The sequence below is a fragment of the Lineus longissimus genome, chromosome 9, assembly GCF_910592395.1.
Source record: "Lineus longissimus chromosome 9, tnLinLong1.2, whole genome shotgun sequence".
In the NCBI taxonomy this organism is placed as follows: domain Eukaryota; kingdom Metazoa; phylum Nemertea; class Pilidiophora; order Heteronemertea; family Lineidae; genus Lineus; species Lineus longissimus.
Genome location: NC_088316.1, coordinates 4,887,278 through 4,905,798, shown reverse-complemented (window position 1 = coordinate 4,905,798; position 18,521 = coordinate 4,887,278). Strand labels below are relative to the sequence as shown.

The 18,521-nt window shown below is 39.6% G+C and overlaps 1 protein-coding gene across 8 annotated transcripts in view; it reads right to left on the bottom strand.

The window, feature by feature from the left end:
- LOC135493434 (relaxin receptor 2-like) overlaps positions 1-18,521 on the bottom strand; it is a 224,447-nt gene that overhangs the window by 103,003 nt on the left and 102,923 nt on the right. For 3 of the 8 annotated variants that reach the window (XM_064780779.1, XM_064780780.1, XM_064780781.1), the window contains exons 4-5: positions 4,535-4,588; positions 1,877-3,615 (exon numbers count right to left, since the gene is read on the bottom strand). In XM_064780779.1, coding sequence (XP_064636849.1) covers positions 1,877-1,931 — 55 coding nt within the window. In that variant the 5' untranslated portion in view covers positions 1,932-3,615; positions 4,535-4,588. Of the gene's footprint in view, positions 1-1,876; positions 3,616-3,786; positions 3,805-3,890; positions 4,247-4,534; positions 4,589-18,521 lie in introns of those variants that run through there. The other 5 variants (XM_064780783.1, XM_064780784.1, XM_064780787.1 and 2 more) reach the window with 5 other exon arrangements.

Below are 18,521 nucleotides of genomic sequence, written 5' to 3'. Positions count from 1 at the left end.
TGACAGCGACACAGGTCAGTGTCAGTGACAGATTATTGTGTGACAGTGACAGATTATTGTGTCAGTGTCAGTGACAGCCACTGTCAATGACAGATTATTGTCATCTGACATCTAGGCCTATCTAACGTTGCACGGCATTATATCGTCACGTCAAGATGATTGTGCATAATACAGTCACTTTTCAATAGTAGTTCAGCGTCATGACATAACTGGCGATACAACACTGACGAGGCGAAACAATATTGTGCAACATTAGTCTGTTCAAAAATCATACATGTTATGCATCTGCAACCGTCTATCAATGTCTTCTTTGCTATATCGGCAGGTCTGCCATGCAAATTGATTAACCACAAATTCTAATAGTTCAAAATTCAAATAGTTTAAAATTGAAAATTGAAATAACTAAATAATGACTATATTATTAGAATTTTTTTAATGTCTGGGATCTTGTTTTTTTAACCCTCAACATATTTCATGAGTATCAAGCATGTTTTCAAACCTTGATATATGGCCTTTAAGGGGAATGTGTTTCAGCATATTTGAATGTACGTGTTATAAATGTAACGTTCCTTATTGCGAATTTATTCCATTTACTTTTCACATTAGTTTCTTGCCGTATACCCAAACAACCTATTTAATCTTGGATTGCGCGCGTGTTACCGCTTCGAGATCTGATGGGAAACTAACTAGCCCGCCTGGTTTATCAAAGGCAAGCTTCATCTAAGCAGTTGTTCAGAAAAGATTAATGATGTGTAGAATACACACCTTAGGTTAAGAAACGGTAACATTGATGATATCGTACATGTAGCCTATAAATGAATGCTAAACATGCTTTGATCATGTTGATATCATGCACGAGGGAATGGTTAAGAGCAACTAGCATTATGTTATGTTTGTACTTGTGGAGGTCAACAACTATAATCATGATTATTGGTACTCGAGCTAAGTACAGCCATATGACTCGCCGCAGATATCGATTAATGTATATGCAATAAATAAATGAGTAAATGTATCTTATTATTTGCGGGTTTACGCAAGAGCGCTTTATTTGTATCAACTTACATGTGGTCGGTGGATGATTCACAATATGCAGGTTGCAGTTTATGTGAGATGCTCGAATCTAATTAACAAACCACTGCTTAAACTTAAGTCTATTAAGCTTATGACGCCAACGTAACGTAACGTCAGCGACAAAACCTATTTTAAAGGACCATTGGTATTATTAAGGGCAATATTACCCAGCTAGCTGCCCAGTCACCTCCTATTCTACATAAGTTGTTTCCATCAACAAATTGCACAAAAGAAGGAAAAATTCAAAATCGGCGAGGATAACGGAAAGAACATTACGTCGTAATAGCGGGGTGACTTGAACTTGGATTTTGGCGTGCACTCACGTGGAGAGAAAGGCATTTCGCGCCAGGACTTGTGCGTACTAAAAAAATGAATAACGCGTTTTCTACTATCTTGGAAAATTGGAAAATCATCAAACACGTTCAGAAAAATAGTATTCTGATGAACCAGAGGAAGAACAAAGTAATATACTGCAATAAAAAGCCGTCCATTCCTTTACACAACCGAGAAGTGAAACTTAAAGGCATACGCCTTGCTTGTTTGATGTACTTTATTGTGGCTTAGATGAATAGAAATAAAGATTGCTGCTCTGCAGTTACTAGTATCATGCAGGCAAATTCGTCGAAAATTTGTATCTATAGTATTTGCATACCAGTCCGTACGATGTACAGTGAAGATTTGTCAAGATTTATTTTCAGCGTGTATTCACACTAGTTCAAATTTCCAATATTTTGTGACAAACGGAATGAGTAAATAATTAAGACTACAAACTATAGTGCGAACTATTAAGAAAAGCAAAACTTACCTGTCAATAGAGCCAATCCAAATGAAAGAATCGCAAACATCCGCGTGCGTCTCATATTGTCTCTCTATCACAACTCTAAACGTACGTGAAATCCTCACAATAATTACGTCCTTTGTTATGAATTGGTATTCACCGTGTCTACAAAAGGACATGTAACATTCTCATTTCGATTCCGTACATGTATGTTTTTCGAACGTAGTTCCTAAAATGTATGCAATATCTAATTTAATTGTTTTGTCAAGAAGTATATCTATTCCAGGTGTTGTTGTTTAACGAGGCGCAGGTTTCTTTTTATTGTTTTGTATTCCAATCAAAAGTGGAAACATAAGTGCCATGATCACACCAGGTAAAGGCCTAGTTTAATATTGGGTAAGATTTGCTCGAAGCTGAATCAACATTAATAACAATAATATCAAGCATTTTATTGTTAATATGATAGTGATAAAAAGCGCTTTCAATATTCGATGACGATTTATGTACACTATACCTTGATTTTCGTAGCCCGGTTTCAAGAGTCAAATTACCCCGTTTGTACCCAAAAGTTACAAAAAGGGTTAGTTAGAATGGTCACGATCTCCCAAGTCGAACCTACAAGTATGCTCTATTGAACACCCGATGTCGTAATCCACACTTCGAGTCGTCATATTCCGTTGGGTATAGTTGGAGTATCGTTCGTGCCTTCTACGGCTTTTTATAACCCATCCTGGCGCCAAAAGTCATCTAATTTGGTCACGTTATTAGTACATTTTAAGCTATCGTCACAGGCGTTCCTTTCGTTTGATCTATCATTTCGACAAAGACACTGCATGGTCGGTATTGAAACATGTTGAACGTCGTCATCCACACAATTTACGAAATAATCCGCTCCTCTGGGTTAGAAAAAATTATGTGAAATTACCGCCTTTTCCTTTTGGACAAAACTGAGCCAGCCAACTTTTCGTCAGATCTTTTGATATACGTTTGGCTCTAAATGTTTAAGCAGTTGAATGCTAAGCCGTGGCCTCATATTGGCTCAATCGATTCGACGAAGTCACTGGTTTGTACAGTATAAGCAGGTTCGATTACATAATCCTCTCAAGCCTAAAAATAACGAAACTCCTTCGGGTTAAATGATCGAAACGATGGAAAGTGACCAAATGCAACCTTGGGATAGGTAAAATTATATCTGACTCTCGATCGAGTAATGATATTTATAACACAAAGGCTGAGATATCAATGATTCTTCAGAAGGATCTTTGCCCGAAGTTTTTGTTGCAATTCGCATGGGAGTAAACGACAACTAACCCTAAGCCCTCCTTTAAGAAGATCTACTGGAGATGTGTTAAGCTCCTACTCGCTGATGAAGCATGGCGTAATCTCGTCATCACAATCACAATCAACCCCCTTGGAGATTAGGGTTAAGCCGCCTGAAGAGTATAAACAGAATAAAGGCGACAGTGTCAATTTTGCAGGATTCCAGCGCAGCTATGTTGAAGACATCACTGCAACTAACTCCGTTTGCACTTGTTTCAATAAACACACAGTTCCAATAATTCCAAGTAAATTAATGTAACTTCAGGACTCGACTCACGCTGCTTACAAAGCGAAACCCCAGTAAACGATTATGCTTAAGTGCAAGCGCGAGCTTTTAGAATGATCTGACTGCGACACCTGTTTCGCCTTTTTTTTCTGAATCAAAGCTTTACGTCACCAGAAGAAATCACCCGTCAGTTCGGTATTCCTTCCAGAATGTTTACAAGCTGAAAAAGAAGATCCAAATTAACTTTTAACTTAAAACAATCAATGAAAACATTAGCTTTATCTCAACAAAATACCCGTGGAGTGAGATAATTCAAATAAGAATGCCATATTTGATTACTACTAATCGTCTCTTAATGGATATTTAGTGTTTTTTCTCCAGCACAATTTACCAAGCTTCTTCCACTTGTCGATCGAACGCATGATAATAAACCGTTTTCCTCGTATGCAGGAACTAATAAGTAAAAAAAATCAATCCTAAGTTACAAAAGCTCACACTGCCTTGTGACTGACGAGGCTGGGTAGATCCGCTTTGCAATTTTTATTTTCACGTATCTCGGTTATTCGCGAAATACGCGAAAATAATTCTCCCGCGGAAATTTAGAGGTCTTTTAAAGATTCCGTCTGATCCGATCTGTTTCGAAATCAGGCTGCACGCAGAAAAGCAAGCAGAATTAGAGAATTTAGAGTCGAAAACAATCCCACAGCCTATCGAAATTAGGCTGCACGCAGGAAAACAAGCAGAATTAGAGAACTTAGAGTCGAAAACAATCCCACAGCCTATCGAAATTAGGCTGCACGCAGGAAAGCAAGCAGAATTAGAGAACAATCCCGCAGCCTATCCAATATCGATGAGAATGACAAGCACCAACGTGAACAAATGCAGTGCAGAAGCGTGTTTCCCATGACATCGATTAAGAAATCCAGGCAGCTGCAGCGAAAAGTGCCCAAGGGCGGCATTAGAGAAGGAAGAGTTATGGATATAATAGCTTCCCACCGTGCAAGTAAACATGCTCGCGGGTAAATAGTAAAAGTTGGACCAATATCTTTAACTTCTCAAAGGGTGTGAAGGATTTGATTACGCTATTACAAGCGTTGAGCATTATACACTATCTTTGCATTCTTCTTTATTTCCATTACCTTGCGCCGTTTTTCCGTCGCGGGTGAAATCCTTCGTCTGGTATATGATCAGTTCTAAAACGAGAGAAGAGTTAGTAAATGATTAGCTTGATCTGTTGTACATATGATATTTACAAATAATGTATTGTGTTATCGTGATTGATTCCTGCCCCGGTATATCAGACAGCACCTCTGACACGCAGACGCGTCCAATGTTGAGGAAAAACTGTGGGGAGACAGTAAAGACATCGAAAGGACAGGCCACTTCCTCATCATGCCTGGAAGATAAAGTATAGGCGGGCTCCCCCACACACCTACAAGATAAAGTACAGATAGGGCATGCAGATAGGGTGAATGCAGAAAAAAGACGACGATTTACTGAAGACAATGGTCCGAAAAATATCAGACCTTTTGTGGGTGAGGGGTGGTCTACTTTCAGGACGTCGGGATAGCCCAAAATAGGCGCAGTGTGGAAGAAATTCCGACTTGTGATCCGAGGCGGTGGTTTCGCGGATTGGCCAGTGCTTCCAACTGGCCTGAAATGGTCAAGTGTAGTGCAGAACATGCGCTTCTGGGCTTCTACAGAACTCAGCAAAAAACAAAATATTTATTTTTAATCAGCCTGTTTCATCGGAGAAGTGCGCGGTTGTATGAATAAGGAGTTTTCGCAAAGCCCCCAAAACGCCAACACGAACGCTCATTCCATTGTTCGACATCGATATCAGGTAGTCGAACAATTGGATATACTGCCAATGACAACTCAGCTACTTCACATCACTAACTTTTATATGAAATAAAATTGAAGTGGCTATGTTCACAGCAAACTGTTGTGTACGCAGTAACAAGTTGGTTGCATGCACAGCAGAGGCGAATTAACATAACCGCGTCATCAATGACGTCAGCTGGAGAAAAAATGGCGGTGGTGGTGGCGCTGGCGGTGGAAAAACTCCCCGCTTCCCTTCAAGTTGGGGCCAATTCTCATCCTTTCCCACCTCCCAAACAGCTCTCTTTCGGTATCAGGAGCAACACAACGCTACCTTTGTAATACGGCACTCTAGAACCATCGACAAACAAGAGAGTCTTAAAAAATGATGGGAAAATTCCACATCGGAGGCGGGGCTTCATAATGAGCCTAATCGAATATTAATATAAAACGCTGTGAACATAAAACAATAATTTTTCTGTTGCATACACCATGCTGTGTACATATCATCTTCCATATAAAATTTAGTGATCATATTTTGCCGTTTGTAAATGGAAAAGGAAAGAAAATGTATGATGTTTCTTTTTTTCTCCTCAATTGGATACAGCGGGTAAAGGGATGGACACACAGTCATTACAATTTCGTTTTCAACCAGCACAACCAACACAGCGTATTTGCTTGTTTGCGGGGAATATTGATTATTTCACGGATCCGAAATGCAATCCAAGTTCAACGGTATATATTAGGACAAATCTACTGAGACCCTTATATTTAAAATAAACACTTACAATATCTTTCTGAAAACTGGCTATTTGAAACGTTCTTTTCTAATCTATATTTGATGCAATGCATATGTGCTTACCTATAACCGCTTGATTCCTTTCTCGAGAGCTGTAATTGTAAACATGGTGCACCCCCATTTTGTTCGCATACTCTTTCCGAGATAATTTGATAGACTGTACAAAGTTGATCTCATCCGATATCGAGTGTGCTATTTCATCGAGTAAAGTGGATTAAGTGACATATCAACTACCACTTTAGACAAAATTCATTGCAGCAACAATTTGAGTCAACTGAAAATCTGAATATGATAAACTATTAACTGCTGCAATAAAAAACCTCCACGTGCCCAAATTTCGGTTAAGTATACCACCGTTACATTGTATTGCCCCCCTGAGACTTAAAACGGATATAAAATGCTTGTATTTCATCGAGTGACCGGCGATGTCGTTCCGCAATGTCACGTAGATCACGTCTGTGCGACTTTTATGGCCGTGCAATAAATAATAACGGACATATCAGCGAAAAAATAAAAGATCTCGAGTACATCACACTCAAATCGTGATAAGTCGCATCAACTATATGTTATGTGCCGTGTCACAAAGGATGCCGTCTGTGAAGGCGCCGACACTTTCAGAGACGGGAATACACGAACATTATGTTCGTCTATCGGCGGGCAGAAAATGCATGCTGCATACCGTCTGCAGACTGGGGGTTTTCTCATGAGTCAATAGAATCTAAGGTCTGGAATTAGGGGACCATATCAGCAGTTGCTTTCAGCCAACTTCTGTATTAAAATTAAGATCTGGAATTAGGGGACCATCTCAACAGTTGCCATGTGATTTTCACACTAAAAAATAAGAGGCCATTTCAGGTAAATGCCAAACGGTAGAACAAAGATTATCTAGGCCGTTGTGCAAACAGGCTTTGCGATACACCACGAGTTGGGGTGTATCCACTGGCACGCTACATGTATGTGTGACTCGCACGGATTTAGCACGTAGGGCCTACATGATGCTAATCAGCTAGGGTGTATCTTGTGACCAGGACTGTAGTAATAAACATTTGCCTGAAAACATTTTTTATTTGGCCTAACAACACCTGTTTAGAATGTCAAAGAGGCCGGTATTTTCACTTAACATCAAGAGACAGAGGAGAACTGTCAAGGTGGGTGTTTGATATACAATGGTTTTCTGTTCCCTGGGTTTCTTCATTCTGTTATCTTTAATTATATTTACCCATGTCATTCAGCACTTTTTATCATGAAATGCTGCCTTTGAAACGAACCCAACCTTGCCGGCCAATCAACCAGGCGCACGAGGCACAACAGGCCGATACAATATACATGTTCTGGATTAAGTACGTCATCTGTCATGCACACCCAAAAAAATCTTCCCGCAAGATGATTCACAGGTAATTCAAATATAAGAAAACAAACTTTGAAAAAAATTGGCGCAAAGCAACTACTGATATGGTCCCCTAATTCCAAACCTTAGATTCTATTGACTCATGAGAAAACCCCCAGTCTGCAGACGGTATGCAGCATGCATTTTCTGCCCGCCGGTTCGTCTATGGCTTACTGGTGTAATGCTATTTGCCGCACAAACTTGCCATGATTACGCTATTTTGCCCCTTTCCTTAGTTTAAAAAAACTTCAGACCTAAATTCACATTGTTTTACTGTCTTACCAAATAGTTATCGAAGCAAATTTTGATAACATCGATCCCTCCAAAACAGGTTTTCTTGGGTTAGCGGATAGGCCTAAACCAGCAAAAGCAAACAAACAAACTTGATGAAAGCACCTGGCGAACAATAGATCCCGCGCCCGGCTTCATCAAAGGTATTACCTAAATCGTAAACTTTAACCTTTGAATAAAGTCTTAGATCTATAATGAGAGTAAAAAAGGCATTATGATACACTCATCCTGAAGTTAATCCTGTTTTATTTATGAGTCAAATGAGTTTATTCAATCACTTTGACATGTTTGACACGTGCTCATTAATTTTACAGTAATCCGAAGAAATGATATTGTGATAAAAATGTATAAATTGCGTCATCTCTTCCAGCAACACTTGATTAAGCTCTCTTTGAGGATGGCGTACGCCTTTAAGTTGATTTTACCTGACCTTTGCCCGAGTCGAAAGAAAATCTGGCCCGAAAGGCCGATCTTGGTAGAAAACCCCGATAAGATATTTACATGTAGATTAAGATCTAATTATACAATATTTGAGAGATTATTGTAGAAAAGTGGTTTCTAGTGAGATTGTTTGCCTTATCTACTCGACAATAATTGTTTGATCGAGTGGCGAATATTATTTGCTATACACTGTCTGATATTTCAACATGTTATTCCTGTAAAGAGCATGGGATTCTTTAACAGATAAAATAAAATATTGAGTTGAGAGCTGAGGGTCAACAAGGACATTAGTAGCTCAGTCTATAAACAGTATTGGGTGATTATATTGTAAGTAGGAGAAAACTGGAGATCCCGGAGGAAACCTACGCTGTCGAAGAGAGTCACTCTCTTTCACATGAGCATAGCGGGACCGACCGAAAATCGAACTCGGGACCCCAATTTCTCAGACGTGGCATAACCAATGTTCGTGCTAGAGGTTTCAAGGTGTTGGTGGTGATGGTGATCGGTCACAGTTCGCAGTTGCACCCAATGGGTATATCTGATATAATTCTCAGATTATCCCGATTGGGCAGTTCTAATAGAAGATGCACATCACCCGATACCTCACACGAACATTGGATTTAATGATTCCTCGCCACAGAAAGCAGATGGCCATGGTTGGTCATGGTCACATACGGAGCTACATTAGACCATTCACGTATGAATCTATCTCGCCAAAGGGCCTGTTACGAGCAAAATTTAACAAAAACGTCTTCAATGACATGACGTCAGCCCGGTCCCCTGTTTCCTCGGCTTCTTCTGTTTTGACGTTGCCGTACAGCGCCAAGGTAGCAATCACCATTGATCAAGCCAATTCTCCCTGTGGCAATCAAGAATGTCCTCGCCTATTCTCATCAGACTGGGTTCTCCTTCCGGCCCATAATTGATCAAGACAAACTGGAACAGAATTTATCACGAAATACTGGTTTCTACAAATGGTTTTGTTTCGAGTGAGGTTTATGAATAATGGACGCAACCGTGCCGAAAATCCACTCGTCGTTTCTCCTTTGCAGAGAGATGACATGGAATACGGTGCACCTATTCCTCTTCGAGATTCGCGAAAAATCAACAATTTCTGTCAGTATTTTACGTCAACAAGTATACTTTTGTGATTATTAATTTTGCTGTGTAATTTTAGCCTACTCTCTCGATAATGAAAAAAATAACCGGGAGAAAACTTTAATTGAACGATTCTCATTAACCTTTGGTTGAAGCATGACTGCATGGAAAATAATTGACAAAAATAACGTTCGTTGTACAATTTGAAGTCAATCTGGAGCACTTACTCAACTACTCTGCCAGACACCTTACACGAAACAACTCACCCAGATCCAATAAGGATATTGATTGGGGGAGTATAGGTTCTGACAACTATACAACTAATCACCATCTGGTGTTGACAGTGCGTAGACTCACACATTTAAAACCATTTATCATACTCCACTGAGATTTGACCTCCATTTGAATCGTTCGAAATTTATTGATTAGACAGGCAGGATTGAATGCGTAAACTACGCCATAGGCCAAGGTACAGTCAGAAATAAACACCAAGGGGATTGTATCCTATGTTTTAGTCTCATTCCATAAAATTCATCGCAAACACTTGCCTATACAAAGCAACAAACTTCCATTCAAACACATCAGAATGCAAAAACACACCGATCCTCGTGTATCAGTTAAACCCAAACATGTGTGACCCGTCTCAGCAAAATCAGGCGCATGTCGCACAGAAGATGAGCCTAAATGACACAAGGAGATAATAGCAGAAATTGATGTGCTCATATTTCACAAACGGCAGACAATAGATAAATGAAAAAAAGCAGAATGCACTTCCCAAAGACTTCACTCCATGGTGACATGAGATGCTAAGGATATGTTTTTCTTATGGCAATTAAGGCTTGTACAATGTACATTAAAAAACTACGGAGTGACACTTGACGAGCGTCTTACATTAAAAACAAAGGTAATTGGGGATTTCGATTTCCACTCACTGACATATAGTTTTGTTTTTAGGAGAACGGATAGATACCTGGGGGTAGTATGCATGGACGGGAACATCATATGTACAATGATATAAGTTTATTGGGTTATTCAAAAAATCTGCATTTCTTCTAAAGGTCCATCACGAAGGTGGATGAACAACAGTGTCACACCAAACGTCGAACATAGCTTATCCGGCGTATCATTGAAAACGACACCATAAAGCTATACAAATTGAACTAAAGACATATAAACCAGATTTCCAAGGTTTTAATCATGGCTGTCAGAGATCTAGTTAAGATGTAAACAACATGGTATTACGAATGTACTGTGTAGATCTAACGGCTGGATTAAACATTTCGTTACACTGATATTCGTTTGCAATGGACTCCAAATCACTAATCATAGGAACCAAACAGTCGTACAATTATTTATTTATCCGGTCTATTCTACTGTCAGCTGTCGTCACATGATAAGAAGCCAATTAACAATGGCCAAAGGTCTTGCAGTTGGTGGATTCGACAAATAACCTAATCAGAACACGTATCGATGACCGAAGGCATGTTTGGCTTCTGACTGGTTCTGCTTTGGCATGTTTGGGGAAGTAACACTCGTAACATGGCTAGAAATAGCTTTAAGAATGAAAATATTTATATTTAATTTCTAGAGGGTTGGGCTCAACTTTTGACTTCGATTTAAGGTTAAATATCTCTCTCGTGATACTTGATGAATAAGAGTAAACTTCAATTGAACTGACAACATACCCTAGTCTACGGTGGCTAAGTGCCAGAACTAATATTTAGTCATAAAAATAAACAAATGAAAATAAAATAGCACCGTCGAAAAATATTTTCACACAAATTTTTGCTAGATCGAAATATTTTATCGGGCACAAGTTACAGAATACAGCAATAATAAAAAAATTTGGCGAGAACGAAAAACAAAATATGCACGTAAAATATAATTCAGCTCGCCAAAAACAAATAAAGTAGTCGCAAAATATCAAACGGGAACAAGAATTTATATCGAACAAATAATTTTAAGGTAAAGTAAAAAAATGAAGTCCATCCACAACATAATCCGAATTGTACAGCCGCTATAACAGTGGGGCAAGGAATGATTTGGCTAATACTTGAAAATAAAAATCATAGTCCACATACATTATTCAACAATGGCTTATCTCCCTTTTCCACGTCTGACTCTTTAAATCAATGCGTTATGCTATGACAGAGGTGGTATCGAAAAAGAAGAGCAATCATATCGTGTAAACCAAAAAGAAAATATCGATTTTGAAGAACATTTTGAGAGAAAAATCATTCAGAGATCAATTGTTCGTGCTAGCGAGGGCCAATCGCGTTCGCGCTGTCCAACAACAGTTTTTTGTTTGATCTTTGAAATTTACACACAAAATCTGGGACATGTTATGCAAATATTAACCTTTCGATATTTACCTTATTTGCAGTTGGCATTTACCTAACATGCTCAAGCATTGATTTGATATAGCGGTATTTATAAAGTTGGCTTAATTAAATGGCATTATGTGAAATTGAGTTAAATTGAGTTAACTTTAGAGCTGTGATGCATATACCTTCCATTCAGAAAAATAAATCTTAATTGATGATTAAACAATATTAATGCTTGTATATACAGTATACAGTGTGTTGGTTACGATTAGCGGCTAGCTTCAGCAAAGTTGATTTAAGATATTGCCCGCCAGTTGTTTCTCGAATTTTAGAGCAGGCGCCAGGAATTCTAGACATTTTTCGAGCTACGCGATATAAATATCTTCTGCTAGAGCCGCAATAGCTAGAATATTCTCAAAGCGCCACGACCAATCTGAGTTTCATTTGAATTTCCCTTCAATACTACTGTTTTGCTGAATAATCTTCTGAAATGTTCTGATATGTTCTATTAGCTCTTTTTGGTTTTGATCACAATGGGGACATAATGGGTTTATCTGAACTCTATAGACAGAACATCACGAGAGCGTACATAAATGTGGAAAAAGCAAGAAAGTTGAATGTTACCAGCCTTGTTGCGCAATTTCATGTTTATCTTTTTTACTTAACGTTACAAGCACCCAACCGGCGAGACCTCTGCCCGAAGTTCAGAGCCCCCCCCCCCCCCCCCGATCAAGCCAAGCCAAGTCATCGAGCCTATTGTCCACATCAAAAGCCTCGTTTGGGTGATTTCTGGGAAGATAGAGCATCTCTGTTGGCAAGGACCCTTGAGATCTTACAGTCGAGCACTATACAGATTTTGAAGAAGTCAAGTTCATATCACTTTCTTGCTCCGGATTACTGAGAAAGCATCATCAGGACGATCGGCTTCACTAAGGAGATTGGTACCGCAACTACGACCGAGACTGCGCTTTCCTACATGAAATCTATCTCACTTCACATTTGACACTGGCAATAAAGCTTCATTCGTTGCTGCCAAGCACATTTCTCTCGGGAAGAATTCCCGCATCGAACTGCACACAGCACCAATATGTTTCCCTTAACTACTATTGCTTTCTTAAATTTCGAAACGAAAATCTTATGAACGAGGCGTAATCCAGCCTGTCGAGTGAGAAAGTGGAGCTCCGTTCTCTTGTTCAGTTACAACGCATGGCTATCAATAACACTTCTGCTCGAAGATCTCGGCAAAGACATCGGGCTTTAATCGGCGTTGAACCACCTTTTAGGGATTATAGTTTCAAGCATTTGGTACAAAACCTGCTTTTTGTCCTTTTTCTGAAGTTTGTATATTTTTCGCATTTTATTGTTGCTCCAAATCCTTTAACCATACAGAGGGCAGACAGTCACTTTAAGCATCCTAAGAGTGCATGTCTATTTTTGGGCACCTACTCTGACGGAAAGAAACCAGCCGCCGGCATCTACGAGAAGTACGATTGCGTGGTTTGTCGATGCCATTAGAAGATAGGTAAAGCAAAAAGAGTAGCACGGCATCAACAATCGCTCGCGATCTTGTTGAGCAAAATATTGTAAGCTTAGGCCAACCGAAAATTTTAAAACAATTCTAGTCCGAATCTTTTCTTTAAACCGGGGCGGGGGCACATTTTATTTTATTTTTTTATTTCATGGTAAAAGTCAGAGTCCATACATTTCAAGGGAAATACGTTACTCCGTACCCAGCAACCTACTGACGTTATGCCTCCTCCACTAACACAGACTAGAATTGTAAGTTTTATAATCAGAAATCATACTCATATAACGGAAGGGCTGTCAGTTTGGGCTACGCATGTGTTGGCAAAAAGTGAAAACAATTCAAATATCGAAAAGGCGGCGAAAATACTGGTGTGGGCGGTTTACCAACTCTAGGGAGAATCATTTTTTTATTTCACCTTGCCTAACCTGGCTGTTACAACGGTTGACATCGCGAGTACACTCTTTCCCCTAAAATGCAACCACTATCTAACTTGTTTCCCGTTAATTTATATTGCTGTGTTGCGGCACAATCTACTCCCATGGGTATTCTGTCATGATGAGCAAGCGAGCAATTTGCTGCCTGTTTTCAAAGGAGGCAGGGTATACGATCAAAGGCATTACGATTTGGGCGAGCACGTCCGTGTGAAGTGATTGATTGAGTGTGTCATAATAGAAAAATTTCATGGAATTCGAATTGTCAACTAGGTCATCCAAGTCGAATTACCTTTTGTCATTTTTGTTTCGTGGATGTCTACCCAGATCTAGCGATTTTAAATATTGATGCTGAATGCCGCGTGGTATTTTTTCTTTGTTGTAAATGTACATGTAATTTCTGCAATGATCGATGCCGACAAATCCAATAGCATAACAATTATTTTGCTTATCACTTCAGCATGTTGATTACACTCTCACGAGATATTGTCATTACATTAGTCCAACATTCCTAGTTCGATGTTAGCTATGGTCCCATTTCAACCGTAGACCAGCTCTTCCTCTACAAAGAAGTCTACGTTTAGCTGACCATATACCCTCCCCCCGTTTTCGTCGCATAATTAAACTTATGAAGTAAAGTTTCATGGCACATCTTATCCCGAGCTATACACAAATGTTTGGGTATCATATTTTTAACGTTATTGTAAGTTATATCATTTTCCAAAGGTGAGACCCGAGTCATGCGAGTTTGGCACCGGCGATAGGACAGTAGATCTCCTTCTCGTTCTTTGTGGCTTCCGACTAGATTTCATTGAATGTTGATCAGGGCAAGCGGAAAATGTGCGCTCTAATCTATGTTCATGTGGTATGGCCAACGAGTCGTACTGTACGACTCATTGGCCATGATCATGGTTCTCGATATCACCTCATCCGTCTCAGAGCAGTTTCTCAAGCTGATCGGCTATCACTTTTATTACATGGCATTAGGCGTGACAGTATGACATCCAGAGATATCCTCAATCTGTCCAAGAACTTTATTAGAAACTAATAAGATTTTTTGTGTACCTGCATTCATCACACACACAATCACTATTTATGTCTTGCTCCTTGCACCCGAGTCACAGTGTTTATACACTGTATTCAAAAAATAATTGTAAACCTTTGTGTGTGGACAGCCACAATTGGCTGGATTACTACTCCGCGGCGTCCATAAATTTTCAATGAATGAATGTGGTCCCAGCACGTACGTATATGATCATCGTGGATAGACCATTTGTGACGTAACTTAGTAGCCTGTCTATTGTCTATTGTCATTGTTTTCCGAATCCACTCGAAAAGGCATTGAACACAACTTTCTAGCTAATTATATTTTTTTAACGAAATACGAATATTTTCATCTGCCACATCCCAATTATGATCATTTTAGGTAGACAAAATATTTCTTTCATTTGGCCATTTCGTAAAAAGTTCGACTTTTCGTGATATCGCTTTTCCATTGACTCAATTAAGGGTTGACCATGCTAAAAATATTTAAGCCTCGCTTCTATATTTTTGACCATACCTACCACCATTTCGGCTTGAAATCCTCTTAGAGCAATATGATCTCCTTCAAAATAAAGCGGATGCTTTTTCAAAACCTTTTAAGTTGTTTTCTAAAAAAACAAAAGACTCTCACCCTTGGCATTCACTTCGTTTTGAAAGAATTGTAATTGCTTTAGGATATCAAGTTCCAGCCAAAATCGTGGTGCCAAGCTAGACAACCCTCGATCAGCGCTGCCTTCGTTATTCCAGAGTCCGGGAGGGGAGAGGGGGTTACATACCTCCTCATAGGAGCTGCTACTAAGTGCTTAGGGTACCTTCAAATTAGGGAAAGTGCACTTAGAAGAGATTCGATATCTTGACTTCTCGGTCGGTCAGGAGTTCAGCACTCCAACCAATACGTCTCCGCGTCCCCGAGCAACCATGGATTTTAATTCTCTAGATTTCTTAGCTCATTTCAGTTGGTTTCCCTCTCTTGGTTCTCATTAAAGATGAATAACGTCATGAAAACGTCATGACCAGAGAAAGTTGCATCATTTGGTTCTTGATTTATGTCTTCAGTTTTTTCATGTTCATTTCGCCGCAATCTCCGACACGCTACTGAACGAGAAAGAAAACGGTCACGACCAAAGGTTCGCCGTATTACTTTCAGGAATATTGAAAATCGACGTTAAGACACACTTTCATAACACTAGTATCATCCTTCTTAACGTGTCGTCCTGGAACCCCATGGGCAGTGACCAAACCAAAACGTAGCTTTTTAGATTTTGCTAGCGATTTTCAACTCCCACCTCCGGTCCAGAGCATCAATTACAGTGCTAACTTTATCAAACACCCTTGGTCACTCTTTCACAGGGCCATGCCACCACGCTGGGTGCTTCACGTCGATTAGATATCCAAAATCCCATGCCTACATTTTCCCTTTAAGAACCCCTGTCACGTCTGAATAACACAACTCAACTGCTGTAAGAAACCATTCCCACGCGACTTGTTAGGATGGGAATTGCACCAAATAGATCGGTTCATTACGCAAGATAACATGGCGCTTTTCATGGCTGCTGCGTAAAAAAACGGATTTACCTTTATTTTCGTAACTGGACAGGCCATCTAATAGAAATGAATCAGGCAATCAACACTCTTTCATTACACTGATGAACGAATGGCGTGACTTCGTTGTTGGTTTTTTAATCTTTTTTTGCAAGATAGGCGAAGAGTGACTTGAAAGAGATAAGCGGTAAAACACTGGTGGTGTCTCTACTTCTGCATCGCAAATACCGAATGTTAGTGAGGATATTATTGAGTTTTGTATATGAAATGTTTAAAGTACAATCTTTACAAGGTACAATATTATGTCATTGATCAAACACATTTGTTCCCATAACGTACAGCGCATTCAGGTATAACAGGGAACCTCCAACTGGAGATCATATATGATAACATGTATGTAATTAGCTCCTGTTTTTGATACTATTTGGCGAGAAATGAGTTTTTACCAGTAGGAAGGAGAATGCCCCATAGCCTACCTTTGCCATTGACGGCGTCCTTGACATTTCTGTCTTTAGCGAAATATTGATTGACCTATGGCTATTCTCCTTTCACACAAATTGACAAAGGAGTGTCAAATTGTCATTCACTTATATCTTTTATATTGAATTGTTTCTAACAGACTATGATGTATCACCGAATTTGGTGAAGTTATTGACAATAAGGAAATTGGTTGGTCCCAGCGTGACCAATGTGCGAGGACCACTTCAGGCTAATCAATTAGCGAGGATCATTCCATAGGGTCATTCAGTTATAATCTAACGACAACTGATCAGAGGACCAGAGGACTAGTTTGACGATCATCATGATCATTGGAGATTTCTTTCTCTAAGTAGCTGAGGCATTTGGCCGAAATAGCGTAAACGATTTCTAGGGTCGTTTATGGCGACGACATTTAACGAAAGTGTAGCCTAATCCCTCACCGAGAATCGGAGGCACTTACATCGTCGACGATTTCTTCTCTGTCGATTCCATTGGTCGAGTCGTTCTCATACAGCAGTCAAATTCAACCTTGTATCCCAGTTCACAACGATCAACGCATAGGGATCGACGTCAAATTGACGGCGAGCAAGGCGTGGCCATTATTGCGAGCTCCAAATTACTGGTGATCACCTGTAATGCATCTTGGCATGTCGTTTATGGACATCAATATACACATAAATGACTTGTCAACAAAATGTTGTAACCTAACGTGCATGCTTTCTAAGAAACGAGCCCAGTGTAGACGTAGAAAATGCCTCCCTGAAAAAAGTGACGGTCACAATTGTAACTGACGGATTACATGTATGGTATATTGTTAATGTCATGACCGCCAATATAAGAGAGATTAAAATGCATTATTTCGTTCCCCGGACATTCTATTCTAAGACATTTCAAACTTTTCCTGTGGCTTAATTAGTCAACGCATCCATAATTATTTTCTTATTCAGTCTACAAGTAGCTATCATGACCTGGCCTATGGCCATAAATATACTTACATGTAGTAGGTTTCAGACAAGCCCTGATCAAAGCTAGCAGTCTCCACGGAAAAGGCAAAATAGTTGTACACGGCTGATTCCTCACATCAGATGCGAACATTCTAAATGAACCTTGTTACATTGCCAGTGGCAATTACACAGCTTTTCCATTTGCTTTACAGACGAAACAATCAGTCAGGGCGGACATGTCAGAAATCAATACATAACATATGGTCCCCTGGAGAAACGAAAGGTCGCACGGCATTTTTTTCCATTTCCAAAAAACGCATAACCTCCCCGAATTTGAATCATGTACCAAATCGGAGGATGTCATGTTACATTTTGATTGTGATAACTGAAGTTTTTTAATTTTGCGTCGAAACAGGAAAATATTGTGAGGATTTTTTTGACTGTTAGGAAGGAGTTAAAGGGTATTCCAAAATGTTCTAAATTTCACTAACGACCTTTGTTTCTCAGGGACACTAGATACGAAAACGAAGCACGAAATGCGTACCAAGTTAACAATTTTTGCTGACTTTAATTAGTAGGTTAAAATTCGCAGTTCGCTGCCTAGGCTATTAGGCAGGCTTCGCAAACCCTACGAACGACAAAGTATGAACGACGAAGGTCTGTCGTGTCATCACGCCATGTGCTTATTCATTTACGCGACACTCGTAAATCATCTTCTGTACTAATTTGTACGAGGAATCGGGGAAACTTTCGAAAAAAGTCGTCAATAAAGTGCATTTACATACTTTCTACTTCGTTGTTCGTAGCTCTTCGTATGGGTTGCGAAATCAGCCTATACCATTGACCCAAGGACGAGGATCGATGCACCATCAACACTTACATGAAATCCATCTTGAAACTCACGTCTCTTAACGAGCTCTAGGCTGGCCTTTTCACAAAAGGTAGGGGATGGACATCTTGGATAATAATATCGGTCAAAAAGTCATGAACAGCTCG